The sequence below is a fragment of the Podarcis filfolensis genome, assembly GCF_964270895.1.
Source record: "Podarcis filfolensis genome assembly, chromosome: 1".
In the NCBI taxonomy this organism is placed as follows: domain Eukaryota; kingdom Metazoa; phylum Chordata; class Lepidosauria; order Squamata; family Lacertidae; genus Podarcis; species Podarcis filfolensis.
The window spans coordinates 29,843,610-29,863,581 of record NC_139604.1 but is presented as its reverse complement, the minus strand read 5'-3'; the positions used below and the strand labels follow the sequence as shown (position 1 = coordinate 29,863,581).

The window sequence follows — 19,972 nt, the reverse complement described above, 5'->3', positions numbered from 1 at the left end:
CGCCTCACTTGGAGTATGAATTGTACATGACACCTATTGTGCTCACAGTGGATAATGACTCCTACACCACTCCAAATGCCTGGTAGAGTCCGGAAACTATTTTAAAAGGGTCCACTCCTGCTTTTTAAGCACATCCAAGAACGAGTGCTTATCCACGTATCACACTCATCAGTTGCTTTAAAAAGAAAATAAGATGCAAGATTTCTTAATTTTTGTGCCACTTCTTTCTTTCTTTCTTTCTTTCTTTCTTTCTTTCTTTCTTTCTTTCTTTCTTTCTTTCTTATTTATTCCCCTTAAGGTTGTGTCAGCTAGTCTGAAAGCTGCTTGCAATCCAGTCTTGTTAATTTTAACACTCCTCTAGCTTTCCTACACTTTCCCCCTCCTCTGGCTCTCTCTCCCACCCCCACCCCTGCCAGTACATTTGTACTGAGTTGTAAGGTTAGTGGCATTGTAGTGTTATGAGAGAAGAAGAAGAAGAAGAGGAGGAGTAGGAGGAGGAGTTTGGATTTGATACCCTGCTTTATCACTATCCGAAGGAGTCTCAAAGGGGCTAACATTCTCCTTTCCCTTCCTCCCCCACAACAAAAACTCTGTGAGGTGAGTGGGGCTGAGAGACTTCAGAGAAGTGTGACTGGCCCAAGGTCACCCAGCAGCTGCATGCGGAGGAGCGGGGACGTGAACCCGGTTCACCAGATTACGAGTCCACCACTCTTAACCACTACACCACACTGGGGTGGGGAGCGAGAAAGAGAGTCTTCTCTGTAGTGGCTTCCTGAGTGTGAAATGCTCTCTCCATGGAAGCCTGCCAGGCATCAACATTACCACCTTTTTGATGAGTTTTAGTGTATAGTTACTTTACTTGTATGCATTTTATATTTCTGTTTATTGGATGTAATTTGCCTTAGGAGTTCCTTGTGTGAGGCTAATAATAACAACTGATGGTGGTGATGATGACAACAACGACGACATTGATGATGATGATAGCAGCTCAGTATGGCCTACATCAACTAATAGTTGTTTTCAAGGGTTTCATACAGAATTCATTTCCTAGCCCTATCTGGAGATACCAGGGGACTGAAGCTGGGCATTTTATAACCAAATTATGGGCTCTACCACTGAGCTCTCCCTGATGCTAGGAATCTGAGATTTGCAGTTTTCTCAGCAAACAGTGTCCCTCCCCCCACAAGTTAGACGGAACACTATTAAGGTACAAAGAAACGTTAGTGGCACAATAAAACCAAAAATTACAGGAGGATTGGTAGTAAACCTATGTAGAAGCAAAGACCCTGCAAATCAATCGTGCCTTTTGAAGGGAATAATTGCTTATAACAGCCCATGCTTGATGGGATTAACTAGCAGAATGTTGTGAATTTGAGCATAAGGGAAGGATTTAAATAAATGTTTCATTGCAAGGTTAAAAAGCATGTTGCTGTATAATTTGCCATGGACTATTAATTCTGAATATGTTTTTAAAATGCTTGCATGGATTACCTTTACAAGAATGACTCCTTTTGTTAGTTTGAATTCTTTCTGTTGCATGCATCATCTCCTCAAAACCCAGCACCGCAGTCTTTCCCAGGACAGATGGGTAGCCTATGATCCCGGAGAACAACGGTTTCTGCTCATCATCAATGGATGACACAAAAGATGATGATCTGCTTCTCTTCTCCCCAAAATGCTTCTTGGTGACCTGATAATGTCTGGTGTTATCCACAGAACCCTCATTGTCTTTGTCATAGTCTGCTAAAAAAAGAAACCATTATAGTAAATGATATGAAATTTAGCCTTGTCCTTGGGGTAGCAGGGGAAAAGTTATTATACCATTTAGCAAGTTTGTTCTCTGCTAGAGATAATGGTTCTTTATGTCTTGTTACAGAGAGGGGGCTAGCGATTTAAAATGCATTTCCTTCAGCAGATCGTGAGATTCATTTCTCCGTTGGTCTCAAGTGGCTTACAAAAGACAAACAAAACCAGTGTGTGCAAATAAATAAATCAAATGGGGACAAGAAGAAAATATGTTCTCACAAAAGACTCCTGATCTTTCCCTTTTCTCTCCTTTTCATGTATTTCAAACTGAAATGTCAAGATGTTTCTAGCACAAAAGATTGATTAAGGGTATGGTTTACCATAAGAGTCTCTAAACTGGTTTGCCGTAATATTTTGGAGGGATTTCTTCATCTGCTTTCTATTCATGATTACTAAACTTAATTCTGTTAAGTGTAATCTTTATACTGCGGAGTCTAGGCAGCCCCAGTGCTGATTTTGTGATCTGATCCCTATACCTGTTTAAGTAAGCTCTGAATGCAGCAGGACTTAATCTTGAGTAAATGTGCATAGGTTGTTAATGCTAACTTAACCATAGCTGTTCTATAAACCCACAACTTTGGCCTTAAGAGCTCATTACGCTCTTTGCTAACATGCCTAGCATCTAGATCCAATTTCTAGATTTTGTGATTCCTCATAGGCAGTGACTGACCTACATTTTGGGGGCCCTGAATCTTGAACTGATATCAGGTCCCCTTCTCAATCAGCAACAAGGTCTTTATAACCACTGTTATCTTCTTCAGTGAGGTTGTTCCACGACAGATCATCACAATTTTCTTTCATAATGAGTTACTACATCTCAGATTTTGATTTAAATTGCTGTGCTGGATTATGTCACATGTCAAAGTCACTGGTGTGAATTTAAAAAAAAAATCCTGCGCCTTATAGTTTCTGGGTTATGGGGTGGGGGAATGAAAGTTAGGGAAAATTAGGGAAATGTTATATACATGCATGATGCACTTTTAAAAGCAAATATTTAAAGCAACGTGGACTAATGTTGCTTCTGGGCCCCTCCAGGATTAGGGCCCTTGAAGTTTAAGTTCCATTAGTTTCATAATAATAATAATATTTATACCCCACTCATTTGACTTGGTTTCCCCAGCCACTCTGGGTGGTTTCCAGCACATATAAAAACATAGTAAAACGTCAAACATTAAAAACTTCCCAATATAGGGCTGCCTTCAGACGTCTTCTAAAAGTTGTGTAGTTCTTTATCTCCTTGACATCTGATGGGAGGGCGCTCCACAGGGCGGGCGCCACTGCCGAGAAAGCCCTCTGCCTGGTTCCCTGTAACTTCACTTCTCACAGTGAGGGAACCACCAGAAGACCCCCGGAGGATCCGCCCCTGCTCACTGGGTGGCCATTCAAACTGACCTCCCCAGACGTTTCCCTCCAAAACCTCTTAGAAAGCATGGGTGACTAAAACTGGGCCCTATTCTAGATGCAGCACCACAAGCAACAATCCTTGCTCTGGCAACGATCTACCTTGCATGCTCCACATGTTCCCCTGCAAGAACAGGATGATGGACTACATGGGGCAATGGTGCAGTGCAGAAGGCTCTTCTTATGCTCTTAAGGATGCCAGTGCTTCCTGTTCTTGCTGAAAATTCTTCCAGAAAAAGCAGGAGAGGGGAACCTCAGACCCAGGGCCAAATGTGACCCTGCAGGCCTCTCTATGTGGCCCTTGGGGCTCTCTCCAGGCCACACCCCCTCCCCAGCATACCCTGTTTCCACAGGTCATTCCCCTCAATGGCCTTGCTCCACATCTTCCTTCAGTGTTTTCGCCTAGCTGGAATGTGTCCTTGAACTCTGATATTGCCTGTTGCTTGCCTGGATGTAGGATCAAGAGAGACTGTGTGTACAAACCAGTCTTCTGTACAAAGGCAAAACTGATATTAATTGCTCCACCTATTTTTGCCTCTGGACACGCACACCACTGGCATGTGTGGATCTGTCTGAAAAAGGTCCCCAACCCATGCCTTGTAGCTTGTTGTTATCTACCAGTCTGCCAACAGCTCATTCCTGTTTCTCTCCTCCAGACCATTCTGGGTTTCCAAGCAGATCCCAAAGATGCTGCTGAGTCCCTTCAGCAAAACGTTTGGGAATTACTGAATTACGCACAAGCAGGGGATGCCATGGAAGAGGCAAAGCTGTAGCACAAGGAACTGGATCTGAAATCATTTCTGTGTTGCGTTGGTTATCAAGGAAGCCTGATGTTTGATCAAGGCATTTTTAGCACCCTTGCTTTTAATGCAGAACAAAGATTTCTCACGGAGCAGAACTGCACCGTTGAATTAATTGTTCTGCTCCTGGCAAATTAGTGGCCGAGGTACTAGAGATTAGGGATAAAAGAACTGTGCTGATATTGTCTAAATAGTATACGAAGCTACTGCAGAAAGAAGTTGCTATAGTAACAACTTGATCAGGCGAACGTGGAGTAGGGGGTGAAATAAGTACCGAATCGTGTTTGGCCGTTCAGCTAACATCTGTATCCCGATAAGTGTTAGGATGGAAAATAGAGATTTCAAAGATGCTCTACTCAGCAGCGGCTGGAACAAAACTACTAGCAGTAAAAACAAACAAACCAATTTCTCTTGCAGCATGGAGCTCAAAGTGACAGAGGGTTATCTCAGAACCTTATTGTAACTAATCAGTGTGAAAAAGGGTCCCAGTTTTCCAGGTATGGCTGGAAACGACTCGTGTCTGATGCTGTGGAGATAATGTACATGCTTCCTCTTGTCCCAATGCTTCCCCCATGGGAAAACCACTCTACAGCACAATTGGAGCAAATGGCAATTCCGGTTTTCTCCAGATTGACGTTTGCTCTGATTGAGCACTAAAGAGCAGGTTTCCCTGGGAAAGGACTGGCGCAAGAGGAAAACTGCTCGGACCCAAGCGGAAGTGTGAGCAAGCCTGAGATACATAGACCAAATGTATGACGAGGTGTAAGGCAACTTCCTGTACTTCCCTAAAAACAGCAGGGAGTTCGAAAGCCATGGGGAAGGCCTTTCTGTGCATCACCACATGATGTAACTGTCCTATGGGCAGGATGCTAAGAAGAGCCCTAACCTGGCAGACTTCAACTCTTGTAGCAGGACTATTCTAAATACTTTTAGGTGCCAAAACATTTTTATTCCCCCTGGTATTTAAATAAATACTGTTATTTCAACTGAGCGAGCTTTAGGGCATTTCAACCTAGTTGCTACTTGGGGGTTGGATTCAATGGCATACAGGCAAACTCAGCTTGTGCTATCATAGCTAATTGGGAGGTCTTGTGCAACAAACCTGCTTCCTCGAAATTTTGCTATAAGGTAAGCGACAGGGAAATGCACTGCAAAGTGTGGAATTAACACCTGCTTTGATGCAACATCATTCTAACCAGTCTGCTCATCAAAAAGCCATCTTTGTCTAATTTCCCTGCAAACAAAATCAGAATGAACACTCAGAAATCAGGTTATCTGGAAGAACCCTTAGTCTGTGTAAAGGTTGATCTGCTTTTTTTCATGAAAGTCATTCATCAGCCACCCTGAAGCAGCAGCTCAAAATTTCATAGCGGGCAGTGGCTAAAAGGTTACCTTTCCCCTTCAGGTGGCAAAATATGTTTTCTCTTATGGAATGTGAAGGTCATTTAGGCAGGTTACCTCTGTCGACAGACTGTGTGTGTGTGTGTGTGTGTGTGTGTGAAGAGCAGCTTAAATATTTCATGGGGGTATTGCCTTGACAGATTTGTTGTCACTCTTGGTTTTGTGCTTAAGAAATGCCTCTTTGACGGAAAGGTAATGCCATTCTGCGAAACAGTAAGACACCAAGCTAAAGATTTCTTTCTCTAGGACACAGAATCACTCTATAAAACTTTGAAGAGATGACTTAAAAAACACAAACAGTCAGGGCTTTTTTCCCCAGCCAGAACTCACAGGAACTCCGTTCTGGCACCTCTCAGGTGAGCGCCATGGTCAATATAAGAGAACAAGGGAGACATTCATGGTGAGTTTGGGCACCTCTTGTTTTAGAACAATAGCACTGCCAACAATTCACCTGTTTCTCAAATTATTCTGTTTAGATTAGAACCAGGATGCAACCATAGTAAATGGAGATTTAAAAGCCAAAAGGTTGGAACCAGACTTCATATGAACAGAGTTCCTCTAATAGAGGAAGGGGAGTTGAAGAAGAGTTTGGCCCAGTTCCTATGAGATATGTGTGTGTGTGTGTGTGTGTGTGTGTTTGTAGCAATTTTTTGGATAGAAGTAGAGATTGGAAATGTTTAATTCAGAAGAAAAGTTCCTAAAATAACTATGTCTGGAAAGGGGTTTTGTTTGCTCTCTTAAAGACCGCTCTTGGAGAAAGCAGGCGATGCAGTCCCGTGCCTGCTAGAGGCACTACAACACACTGCCTCAAGCTCCTTTACATCCCTTCCAGCCGCACTTGAGGTGCAAAGCTCTGGCAGTCATCATGGTTTCTTGCAGGCATAAGGATGCATTTGGACTTTTGAAACTGCCCGATCAAATTCTTGCTGCCCCTAGGATGCTACTATAGGTCCTGCAATACTGTTGTCTGCCTACTCCTTGCTAAACCTAGATTAGTAGCTATAAGCTGCTAGCCTAGAACAGTTTCACTAGGCCTCTTCCAGAACTCTGCAGGTTCACAAAGTGGCTGTAACAGCTAAGGGCTGAGCAGCAAAGGGTTAAGCGATGCTTATGGGTAAGCAGCTGAGGGTGATATGTTAGTCATGCCCAGAGGAGACCCAGTGATTTCAATAGCTGCGCTCTGAGTATGATCTAGTTGGATATCACTCTGAGTGTTTAGGGCAGGGATGAAAAAAACTTTTTCAGCCAGAAGGCCACATCAGTAGCAGACATGGGGGGGGGGGTTTGCCTCAAATTTCAGCAGCACCCTATACAACACCAACATTCAGCACCCCCTGCCTCCCACCTTTTGTTCTACATCATACTTGCAGCACCCTCTGCGGTACCTCCAAGGCTCCACGCCCAGTGCAACTGAACCAGTTGCACTCCTTTAAATCTGCCTCTGGCTACATCCTCTCATAGGCATCTCAGTGATGGGCAGGGCCAGATATGACTCTTACCTTTCAACACTAGGCTACGTTCAAGTCACACAAAAATCAGAGGTGCCTGCACACCAGGGGTGGGTGAATCTTTCAGTGTTGCTTTCTCTTAGTTCCCAGTCCCCCCCCCCCATCTTAAGCCCAGCTCTCCTCATTTCCATATCAGTTTGCAATATGTATTAAAAGGAACTTCTCATGAACATTCACCAGCATTTTAATGCGAATTTCTCATCACATACAATTTTTTGTATGCAATTTTGTCTAATACACACTCTTTTTTTTTTTTGCAAAGCAATAGCATAAACATTTTTGCGTGCTATTTTCAATGATATATGTGATTTAACACATACTTTACCCTAGTATATGCATTTTTCTACACGCTACTTGGCTAGAGAACTGCATTGCAAGATTCAGAGATGTGCAAATGTTGAAGGATGTCTGTGTTTTGGTTCACTTAGTGTCTTATCCTCAGTATGAGATTTATTACAATCATCTGCATATATCAGGGTTGCTGTTTTACGGTTCCCAATTGAAGAGGGAAAGTGATCAGGGTGGTTTAGCTCTGTTACAATGTTGTTAATATAAAGAATGAAAAGGAGGGGAGTTAGCAGACAACTTGGTCTGACACCTTTGTTCTGATACCCTTTGTCATCCTTCCATCTGTGCAGATCCTTATCCTCATAGTAGTATTAGTATGTAACTCCTGTATTAGGAGTAGCAGCCTTTTATCGATGTTAGTCCTTGCCAGTTTACCCCACAGTAGTTTCCTATTAATTGTTTCAAATGCTGAGGAAAAGTCAATAAAAGTGGCAAAAAACTGTCTGGGTGAACCACTGGTGTATTTATGCATTAGACAGTGTAATACAAAGATTTGATCAACTGTACTATGGCCCTTCCCAAACCCAGCTTGTTCCTTGTACAATATATTATTTTCTTCCACCCAGCTTGTTAATTTCAGAAGAAGGCAGAGGCTGTAAATCTCAGAACTTATATCCAATAGGCTAACAGGCTGATAATTCTGGGGGCTGGCATGAGATTTATTACACACCCTTCACCCAGAATGTTCTAGGGTGGGTTACAGCAATAAAAATGAATCATTAAAAACATGTTCAAAACAAATTGCAATCACAACTGGAAATCACAATTAGGCTGGTTCACCTTGAACTATAAACAGAGTTGAATTTCTCCTCTGTTGCTACTACACACACACATCTGTCCATTCAGAAACAGCCATTATCACAGTTCAATGACATACTCCAAGCAGGCAGAGGCACCTGAGAAGGATGCTTGAGGAAGATGGAGGCCCTCTTGGGCCTTGGGAGTGACATGGCTTGAGGAGAGTTCCAGGGGCCAGATGGAGTGGTTCAGAGGGCCACATTCAGCCCCAGAGCCTAAGGTTCCACACCATCCTGGTGGGGGTAAACAGAAGATCTTCACATCTGAATTCTAAGGTCAACCAGCAATTTTGGTCACATTAAATCATGCCAGCATCTCCATGAACTTTGAACAGTGGCACTCTTAAATTAGACATGTTTAATTTGCCACCTTCATGATAATGGTCCCTTGCCTGGGCCTGCTCTGAGTATGATTTAGTTGACTACAGCCCTCTGCGATCATGTTTTCAAGAACATCATTGTAGAGGAAATCAATTACCTTTATCAATTTCACTTTCAAAAGAGAATTTCCTTCTTCGGAGTTTGCCGTTGTCACCATCTGAATCATTAGTTGTTTGTGGCCTTATTGCAAGTTCAGCCTAGATAAGTGAGATATCGAGATATGATAGATTATACTTATTTCAAAGGTTGTTGTTTTGTTTTTAAAGAAAGAAAAATAAATTGTTTTCTGGGTGGAGCTCATAATATGAATTATGTGTATGGGTGGTTTTGAAAAGGATACAGATTTTAAAAGAAGGCTTTAAAAGAAGAAAGTTAATGTGTGTGTGTGTGTGTGTGTGTGTGTGAGAGAGAGAGAGAGAGAGAGAGAGAGAGAGAGAGAGAGAGAGAGAGAGAGAGATATGGGAAGGGAAGGAGGGAGTGAGAGCAGGAGAGAGGGACAGAATGTAAATTAAAGTGCCTTTTTCATCTTGTACTCAGAAGAATGATTTATGGATTGTTTATGTATTGATAATTTTTTTTCTCAGCAGTGTGTTCTCAGAAACCAGTTTGGTGAAGAAAAATGTGAAAACAACCCCTTGTGGGGATGCGTATTGCTGCAGACAGTAATGTAGTAGCTGATTATAATTAGCTATGATGTTTAATTACATATAAATTGTGATAAAAGTTGCACTGCATAACAATAAAGCTGGTACATTATGCACTCTTTGTTTTATTTCTCCAGCTCTTTCTTCTTTGATTATTTCATTATTTCCAAAGCTGAAACTGGCTCCTTCTCCTTTGGGCTACCATTTCCTTATCATGATGTTTAATTAATGTTTGATTATTTCTGTTTTTTTTGTGGAAAATTTCAGATGCATCCATACTTGAATGTTTCATTAGAAAATCAGCATAAAGACATTAGGAAGCAAAGTGGTGACTTCCCTCTGCAACACTCGCAACCTGAAACATAGGGAAGTTATAGCCAAAAGCAACTCTCAGATGCCGGGCTTATGGAAGTACATTGTATGTGGTTCTGGGATGTATCATTTCAGATGGCAAGCAGGGCACCAAAAGCTTCATTGCTCACTTGCATAAAACACATTTCCTACACATCCAAAAGCTTCCTCCCTCCACAGCTGTGCACAGGGATCTGAAGATGACAAAAGAGACCTGGCAGGGCTTTCTCTCCTGATGGAGAAATAAGAGGCTTGCTAGACCTCTTACTGGCTGTAAATGATGTTGCTAGCTCCATTTCCATCTAGAGATCATGGAGTGTGTAGGTCAACCCCATGACCTGTGGTGGGAAAACAGGGCTCAGTTGAACTTTATGGTGATACCCACCTATGGGAGGATGGATAATGTTTTTGTTTTTTTTAAGGTTTGTTAAAAAATAATCAGAAAGAGTCCCTTTGCATTACAGTGATAAACAGAAGGATCCCAATACTGTCTCCATGGTGTGTTCTCTACCACACCCAATGCCTATTGGCAAACCTTCATCTTTTGGTCTGCCAACTCCTGACAAAGCCACAGCCCTTGCTTCTAACCATGCAATCCTAGGTATGCTTATTTGTAATCTGTGTTCAGTGGGGCTAACCCCCTGGGTGTGCACAAGGCTTCAGACTAAAAGTTCCAAATCAACAAGATGCTCTTCATCCTAATAAGATAGATTTGGATGCTGGCCTACTGGTTAGGACCAAACCACGGAGATAATATTTGAAATCCTGCCTATTCCTCACTCTGTTGCGTTTAGCCTGATGGAGCTCTGCTGTTCATGTTGATGCTAGTCTGTGTTTCTCTCCTGTTCTACAGGAGCCAGCTCAAGGTGTTTCTGTTGTGGTGACTGGGCCAGAAAATTCAAGGCACACAACCTGAAAGCAAAATAAATGAATAAACAAACAGACTATTTGCGGTCATTTAATGGCATCTAAAATTTGCCACTTGAGGCAGCTGCCACACTATGTATCATGGGTTGCAAAGCCAGGTCCAGATTTCAACTAGAAACAGATAGGATAGTGATTAGTAAGAATAAAGAGAATATCTTATGGCATCTTTTTATTTTTTGCTTTAAGACAGCTAGCATGGTGTAGTGGTTAGGGTGTTAGACTAGGGCCTAAGAGATCAGGGTTAAATTTCCACTCAGCCATGAAGGTCACTGGGTGACCTTGGACCAATCACTGTCTTTCAACCTGAACTATTTAACAGGGTAGCTTTGAGGATGAAAGGAGGAGGGGGAAAACTACATCTACTCTCCTTGAGCTCCTCAGAGGAAAAGTTGGATATAAGTGTAATAATAAACGAAGAAAAAAAGAGCTGATAAAAAAAAAATATGTCTAGCATGACAGCAATCCTGAGCTATAAAGACCAAAAGACATTTTGCCATTGATTTTAGTGGGATTAAACTCTACTCTAAAGGGGATACACGGGACGCAGGTGGCGCTGCGGGTTAAACCTCAGCGCCTAGGACTTGCCGATCGCAAGGTCGGCGGTTCGAATCCCCGCGGCGGGGTGCGCTCCCGTCGTTTGGTCCCAGCGCCTGCCAACCTAGCAGTTCGAAAGCACCCCCGGGTGCAAGTAGATAAATAGGGGCCGCTTACCACCGGGAAGGTAAACGGCGTTCCGTGTGCTGCGCTGGCTTGCCAGATGCAGCTTGTCACGCTGGCTATGTGACCCGGAAATGTCTGCGGACAACGCTGGCTCCCGGCCTATAGAGTGAGATGAGCGCACAACCCTAGAGTCTGGCAAGACTGGCCCGAAAGGGCAGGGGTACCTTTACCTTTTTAAAAGGGGATACATCTGAATCAAGGCTGACCTATCTTTTTATTTATTAGTAGTATAATTGCTATTTCCTCCCCTGCTGGGATACTATTGTTTCATCACCATTTGTTTTCGTTTTTTTTTAATTTCATGTTTCTGTGTGTTTGAAAAAGCACTACATTTTCCATGCCCCCTCACTCAGTGCTAAAATGAATAAATTCAGCCCAAAATGGGAAATCTCCTGCAACCATTTTGGGTGAGTGAGAGTAATTGTTGATAAACGGTGCCATTCCAGGTCGTTTGTCAGCTTTGTTTCTGTCAAATTCTATAAGCCTTAAGATACTCATTAGTGAAAGGAAGTTTAGACATACTTCACGTACTTTGGGGTTTTCATTTCTCAAATTGAAAGTGAGCTCTAGATTGGTGAGGAAGAGATCAGAAAATTCAGGGTACATATCCAAAACTTCCAACAGGTCTTCTCGTTGGATCTTGTGCAAGTCACAGTAGGTTAAAGCCCTCACATCTGCATTGGACTTTCCTGGTTTTGCATAAAGATGGACCATCTCTCCAAAAATATCATTTTTGCCTGCAACAATAATTGGGGAATGGGGGAACAAACACATTTACACATGGCCTCCTGCCATATTACAAAAATAAGAAACAGGACATGTTCTCCAAAAATCTGTGATCTCACATCTACAATCTGATGTCATATGGGCTCAAACAAATTGCATCATGTGATTGTGTTTCTTGTATATATCCGCTTCAGAAGGTCCTCATTTTGTGGTGACAAGCTACAAATATGGTGAGGGAAATATGTCCTGCATTTGCTCAGAGGCATATTGCCTTTTATATCATTCCACACGTTCCAAGACTTATTTGCTTGGTTACTTGTTTGTTTATAGCATTTTTTATCCTACACGTCAGATGAAAAGACCCCCAAAGCAGCTTACCGTACTTTTCAGTGTATTAGACGAGGGTTTTTTACTCCAAAATAAAGTAAAAAAAGGGGGGGCGCGTGTCATCTTATACATGGGTAGTGCAGAGGGGGGCGACAGGCGATTGGTTGCATCCATGAGCAGGATCTAGCTATTGGGTGGGTGAATGGTGTCTGCTGCAAGGGCTGCTTTGGATTGGCTACTGCTTTGTCAGTTGGGTGGGTTATTTGTGGATGTGGCAAGGGCTGTTTTGGAGTGGCTCCCACTTCGGCAATTTGGCTTGTGATTGTTAGCGTTTGTCAGTTGGGTGAGTGTTATTCGATCAGTCATCCCCCCCCCCAAAAAATTGCTCAACAACTCTGGTCAATTCTCCCCCCCCCAAAGCTCAACAACGCTGGGTAAACCTCCACAGAAAAAGATCAACTACGCTGTGCCATCTCCTCCCATTTTCTTAAATTTGAGCCCCCCAAAATAGGGGGCGTCTTATACATGGGGATGCCTTATAGACGGAAAAGTACGGTATATAAGTTCAATAACAACGATAACAGCAAGACAGTCCCTGCCCATAGGCTTCAAATCTAAAAGACATAGCACAAAAGGAGATAGGGATAGGGAGGAAAGCAAGCAACCTCAGCCATCAGTTCTTAAAGTTGCAAACTTCTTATCATTACCAGCTTGCACAGAAACAGTTCTGGGAGAGGAGGAGTCAAATGGAGTCAGTCTCTGAGCCAAGCTAATAGAGGGGACCCTATAGTCCTTTCTCATCTCTCCCTTTGCTGCAGCCAGATGCAATAGTCAATCAGGTAGCTTAATGTAAGCCTCCTTTTAGGGATCTTAAATCTGTTCTTATGAACTGGACATTTCTCTTTCATTAATTCTGATCCATCTGCAAGACCAGTTCTTGTCTAAAAGGGATTTGTGATGCAGCTTTCTCGGGTTTCGCCAAATTTCCAAATGCTTACCCAGGATTGCCACCACCATATCATTCTTGAGGATTTCGATGGAGCCTCGCGACAGGAAGTAAAGCGCAGTCAGGATATCACCAGAGTGGACAAGGGTGTCTCCAGGAGGTGCGTGCGTCGTCTTAAACTTCATAGCCAAAGCCCGGAGACAGCCTTTACTGGCTCCCTGGAAAGCTTTGCAGTTCTGAAGTAAACTTTGGTTGAGGTGGAGACAGATATCTGCTTGTAAACATTCTGGAAACCCCTTTAGGACCTGACGAAGACAAGGCGAGAGTTCAGAACCAAACCGCAAATTGGCCTTGAGTTTCTGACATCTTTTTGCTCAGTTAGGAAGCACTTAGGGTTGCTTTTTTTTGGGGGGGGGGGGGGTGTCATTCAGCTCTTCTGGCTATGCTGCCTAGATAGCTAACTGGTATAGAGCAAGCAATAGAATGAGGTCAAAATGTAATCAGAAAATGAGCTGGGAAAATTGGTGTGGGTCAGCAGATTCTTGTGCTGATATAGTCTAGTATGCAGCAGTTGCATATTGTACTATTTCTTTCGATGGGATAACTGAATCCACATGACTGCGGCTAGGTATTGTGCATGCTGATGTGTGTAACTGATGCTTTCAGTTTGAATTACAAATCTGATCTGTATTTATTGGTTAATGGCGAAATAACCCATCTTGGTCAGAGATGGTCCCTTGCCTGACTGCTCCTACAACATGTGTGGTCAGATCTGTAGAACACTGAAAATCCTTCTTGCCCTTTTCTCACAGAGGTGGCAGCAGTGCCGAGTAAGAACTGATGGGTACTTGGACAGGTCCAGAGAATAATGTGCACCCCACTTCTCTGCTTTACAATTCTCTGCCAGTAGGTCAGCCAATGCAAAGTTTGACCCCATTTTACGTATGGGTGCATTGGAATTGTTTTTTAGACGTTTTATCATTAGTGTGTTTGCCACCCTGGGCTGGGCTCCTTTGGAGGAATGGGGTGGGATATAAATTTAATAAATAATACTTATAGCAACAATAATGATTCATAATAACTTAAGTAATGGTTGCAAAATTATATATGTGTGTGTGTATATATATATATATATATATATATATATATATATATATATTCATAAGCTGGTATTGAAAGTGGTTAAGGTCATACATATGCTATACATTTAAAGTTATACTGCTTTAAGTTTGGGATAGCTCAGTCGGTAGAGCATGAAACTCTTAATCCCAGGGTTGTGGGTTTGAGTCCCACGTTGAGCAAAAGATTCATGCACTGAAAGGGGTTAGATCAGCAGTTCTCAACCTGTGGGTCCCCAGATGTTGTTGGACTACAACTCCCATCATCCCTGAGTTCTGGCCTTGCTAGCTAGGGGTGATGGGAATTGTAGTTCAACAACATCTGGGGACCCACAGGTTGAGAAAGGCTGGGTTAGATTAATGACCCTCGTGGTCCCTTCCAACTCTACAATTCTATGATTCTATGTTCAGTGGTCCTGGGTTTGTTAAGGGTTCTGAGAGTTGTTAGGAGGTTCATCACAAAGCTGCAATTCCCAGCACCCTTAACAAACAACAGTTCCCAGAATTCTTTGAGGGAACCCATGATTGTCAATGTGCTTTAAACATATGGTGTGGCTGTCCTTTTTGCTATGCAATTTATTCCATATCTGCTAATCGATGTCAATAATCTCATTCCCTTTATTAGATAAATGCTATTCACAGTTCAGTCAGTGAGGCAGAATTTTGCAGCTGGATCTGAGAGAAACAGACTTCAATTCCACCTCAACCAATAGGTTGACCATGTGTCCTACTTTAGAGGTAAAAACCTCTAAGGTAAAATCCTCCAGAAGAACTGTCTGGTCCAAGTCTGGTTGAAAGATAAAGAACCAGAACAAGGGATAGCATTGTAAATTGGAGAAATTACTGGTAGGTCTAAATCTGAATTAAAACATATACATTTTCATACACAAATTTTATGCAAATTTTATCACATTTTGTCCTCTTTTTGGATGATGCATTCCCTCTTTTACAGCAATTAGTAAGTGACCACCATAGTAAGTGACTGGCTGACTCTCAACATTGTAGCTATTTCTCATTTACATGAAACCTTGCATTCCCTGTATATTATGCTGAACTGGAGAAGCTAAAAAAATGCATAGAATATCTGGACAGAAATGGCTTTTTAGGGCCAACAGAGCAATCCTACATGTGTTTACTCAGGAGTAAACCCTAATTGTGTTTAATGGAGCATACTCCCAGGTACGTATGCACAGAATTGTGGCCTAAAACATATACAATAGATTAGATTTTATTAACTATCAGGTGGGTCTATTTATCCACTATTTAAGAAATGTGTCATATCCACAAATACAACATTACTCTTATACATGATGTTAATGATGTAGTACCCAAAAATGATTATAGTAAATCTTCAGGCTTAGTTATTTCAATAGGTTTTTGTTTCACTTCAGCACATTAAAGGTCTGTGCATCCATTTAAGATTTTGTTACAAAAATATCAGCATCATGTCTCCAACTTTAACAACAGCAAAAAGCAGCAGCAACAAATGAATGACTTATATTTGACATAAGAATATCACTTCACCAAAGCCAAGCTATGATTCAAGAAATGACCCTAAATAATTATTTTGACATGTTTTCTATGATTTGGAAGTAAACAATAGAACTTGCACTGTGAAAGAACAGAGAACATTGTTAAAACAGATGTTCATACAAAAAGTTGAACAATTCAAGGACTTGGGACCAGATGTGCCATTTGAGTAAAGAGAGGTAAGAATCTCAACTAGGTTTATTTATTTAGTTATAAAAAAGATTATTTATAGTGGTTGTTCATAACTATAGCCATGCTAGAGGTCAGTCACCTTTTAAATTGCTTATGTATGTATGACTGGGTCATGGGTCCATTTAATTGTTTATATGACTCAGACATTGGACTTAAGTTAGTAATGTCCATTAATTTCAATGGGTTTAAGCTCAGTTGAATACCAGCTCCTGACCATTAAATAAAATGTGCTCTGAGGAACAGTTGAGAAGCATTTCCCCATCCCACTCCTTACATGGCACCCCTGTTCAGGACACAGAAATCTACAGAAGAAGCCAGAAATAGGCAAAAGATAAATAGGCAAAAATCATTTAATAGGCCACACAAAGTCAACTAAATCCAGGGCTTTCTTGTGACAGTGCTTGCCACTACAGAATACCAGAACCTATATATTTTGCTGCCCATGGCATCCATTTTGTGCTGGCACCAACGGACACATTTATCAATATATGAGTACCAGTACCTCATTTTAAAAAACAAACACAGCTCTTACTATATCTAACAAAACTACATCCAGGGTAAAATGGTTGCTGTATCTGAGAAATTGCTTTGACAGTCCCATATTAGGACATGCAAATTTATGCTTTGGGTTGCAATAGTATAGTACCCCAAACAAACAAATATTGTGCTGTACTATGCAATTGCAGAGATACACACCAGTGTGACTGTTTTGGGATCAAGTTACCTTAAAAAATGAAGCTTCACTCAAATTCAGATGGCCAGGCCAATTCTATGCCCGCTTACTCAAAAGTGCCACCTATTTCCACAGTACTCATTTCCTTGTAAGTGTGCCCTGCGACTGGATTCTAAGAAAAGTCTCATCATTCATGGCATGAAAGCCTTCTTCAGCTGTTCTTCAGCATTAACACATGAGGAGAGACAGCTGCATTCTCTGTCACTGTTCCCATCAACACCTTCCACAAGGCAAACTTCTGAAACAGAAAGTTCTGATTTCCCAGGATCTAAAATTCATAGAAAACCTCCACAAAGCAGAGGAGGCTTTCTACTTCAGAAGCTCCAAACTCTAATTTGTGGAGGTGGTTCTAGAATGTGGTGGTTCTAGAGTGCTCCTCCTCACTCTCCCACCAAGAGTGGTGTGATCACGCTGAGGAAAAATTCCTGAGGGGAGTGTTACAGAGTCAGCCAATTGTATAACAACGCAAGTATTATAGAGTGATATCTTGTCGCAAGGAAAGATTTACCCTACCCTGTCACCGATACCATAATTTGAATTTCATCCCAACTCTCTCTTATCTGAAAATTAAAAATTATTCAGCACTCCAATCATATGAATACCGCTTTCAGTCGTGATTCACCCCCTCATTCCACATACTGATTATATGGGTATAAACAGTTCGTGAGCTACTAAAACCTGTTAAAGGGGAACCAGTCTTCACTCACTTCCCTTTGAGGGTGTGCCCACAGATCAGGGACATTTTATTGTACGGAATAAGTTTTGGCAAAGTTTTCTGATAGAATGCCTAGGAACAAGCTTATTTTATCTAGGACAACAGCAGCCTGTCCCCATCTTTACCTGCCAAAACTAGTTAATGTAAGATATGCTTAGTCATTAAGAATAGTCAAGCATTTTAATAATTAGGAATAGTCGACTACTTTATATTGCCTGAGGGTCAAACAATTTTAACAGCGCCTCAGGCTTCACTGGGATCACTTCCAAAAAGTGTGCTTCAGGAATACATGTTTTTCAGACCCATTCTAAAATTTCCTCAATTTCTACATAATGTAAGCATGTTATAAAAATTTACTTTGTATACCCATAATGAGCACAGAACCACCTGACCTTCTTAGAGCCCTCTCATTCTGAAGGCTCGGTGGACAATTTAAAGGATAAAATCGTACTAAGATAGTTTCGTGGCCCTCAAACCTTTCTCAAGTCAACCATCTTCCAAGCTTGCCTGCTTCCCATATCCAGCACAGATGCTTGGTCGAGAAAGTGGCTAGATGTACTATTTACAAGATGTGTTTGTGTGTGTTAGTTTTAGCCCGCTGGAGATTAAGGGTGGGGGAGTGGAAGAGAAGGACTTGGGGAGAGGGCAGGTAGATATGGGGTGGTGGTGGGGAGGCTGAATGAGGGGGATTATTCGAGAGAAAATGAGGGTGTTCCTTTTCCACTGCATGTCATCTGCAATAAATGTCATGGCTGGGTGGTTAAGTTCCAGGATCGTATAAATTCAGAATTTCTGAATTTGTTAAGTATATTAATTGCATTTACACAACAACAGGGACTATATATGTAGCAAGAGGCTGATTGTAATAATTGACTCATTTCAGAGGGGTAGCATGAGTGACACTTTTGCCTCTGCTGCTGGTTCACCTCCAACTGGCCTTGAGATGACACTGGAAGAGTTAACTGAAATGGGTAAGGAAGGAACTCAGGAAAAGCATATAAGGAAGGGCAGGAGATTATGGCCAACTTCTACAAACAGCACACAGAAGATTTGAAAACTCCTGTCCTTTTCAGCATCCCAGATGCCAGTTGACTGGCCCATAATTTTACATGCCAGTGGCTACTCAGCTTTTATAGCCCTGGTCATAAGAAGCAATATTTTCACAATGACATTTCTGCTGGTGCATGCAGTGTTGACAATGACCAAATTATATTCTTTTTATGTCAGCATTTGGATCCCAGTTATAGTAAGCCCCAAATCCACTCTACCCAACTGTTGCACATTGGTATGTTATCAGTGGCACAGCTGAATTGTATGACAAAAGAAATGGAGAAGTAGAGAGAAAGAAATGAACAAATTAATTAGACTCTGATCATATCTCAATACAAGAATGACACATTTTCTTTTTATGTATTAGTTATTCAAAATAGGGCTCAGAAGGACGTTTCCTTCTTTGCAATATAAGGATCATAAGGATTTGTTTTCATGAAAGGAGCTACAAATATGTGAGCATTTTCTTTCTTATGTGAAAAATAACCTGTACGCTTTCCTATGTATTAAAACAGTTCTAAAAGCAAAGATATATATTTTTTTAAAAAAGGCCTTTCGCTGTATTAAGTAGGAATATAATTAAATAATGCATGCATTTGTTTTTCACAGCAGCAACTGTTACTGCTCTGGACCTGAGTTCGTTCACTTTGCAGAACTAAAACTTGCCAAATAAACCTTACAGTATTCAAGCTGCCTGCCTTTAGATGTTCGTACACGTCTTCCAAATCCCACTGGTGTTGGCAAGAATTCTGCATGCAAGTTGGATGAGAATGGGATCCCTCCTAGTTAACCATCATGCAAGGTCAAGCAGCTCAAAGCTTGTGTGAGTCTGTGACGTCTGCACATAGTTCTGATCTTGGGACAGCAGTGGGGAAGGGGGAACCATTGGTGCTTGCCAGTAGCATGCATGCGGTGTGAACGAAAAGGCACCAACACAAAAGAAAGCACAGAATGATAGGCATGACACCTTCCTTTGAATGTGACATTTTTACAAAATAGCTAACCATATGCACGGAACCTTTTTTGGGCAGAGAAGAGTGCTCAGAGCTGTGGGGTCAATAAGTGAATAATACATCCATGGATAATAAATGTGGCACCTTCAGAAAGGTTTTCGGTTTAAATCGTTTCAGTGCTGGGTTCGTTTTTTGCCCCATGTCTGTTTTTGCCAATAGTATTATTATTTTATTTCGTATCCATCACATTGTCATGCAGAAAAATGTTACAAATTGAAACAGAAAGCATTAAAAACAAGTATGAAACTCAACAGTTAACATGGATAATCTTTTTTTTTTTTTACACTGGAATTAAATTGGATATAAATACCTCCTGCTCTTACCAGTGGGTGGTGTTATTCCATGTATTTAGGTATGAAGCAGACAAGAAAGAGATAAATCTTTCATAAGTACAGCATACAAAAGACAGTTGGCATATCAACCTTGCATTCTTGCACTAAGGTGTGCATGTATATATATACACATATACATATATCGTATGTATTCCGTTTAGATCACTCATTTAGTTATTGTTCTAAAACTAAATGTATTTAATTTA

General features: G+C 41.5%; 1 protein-coding gene across 12 annotated transcripts in view; it reads right to left on the bottom strand.

Annotated features, from left to right (window-relative positions):
* KCNH7 (potassium voltage-gated channel subfamily H member 7) overlaps positions 1 to 19,972 on the bottom strand; it is a 256,126-nt gene that overhangs the window by 12,432 nt on the left and 223,722 nt on the right. For 7 of the 12 annotated variants that reach the window (XM_083576998.1, XM_083577005.1, XM_083577004.1 and 4 more), the window contains 4 exons: positions 13,136 to 13,388; positions 11,616 to 11,821; positions 8,540 to 8,639; positions 1,492 to 1,743 (listed from right to left, as the gene is read on the bottom strand). In XM_083576998.1, the coding sequence (XP_083433124.1) occupies positions 1,492 to 1,743; positions 8,540 to 8,639; positions 11,616 to 11,821; positions 13,136 to 13,388 (811 nt within the window). The remainder of the gene's footprint in view (positions 1 to 1,491; positions 1,744 to 8,539; positions 8,640 to 11,615; positions 11,822 to 13,135; positions 13,389 to 19,972) is intronic. The other 5 variants (XM_083577002.1, XM_083577007.1, XM_083577009.1 and 2 more) reach the window with 2 other exon arrangements.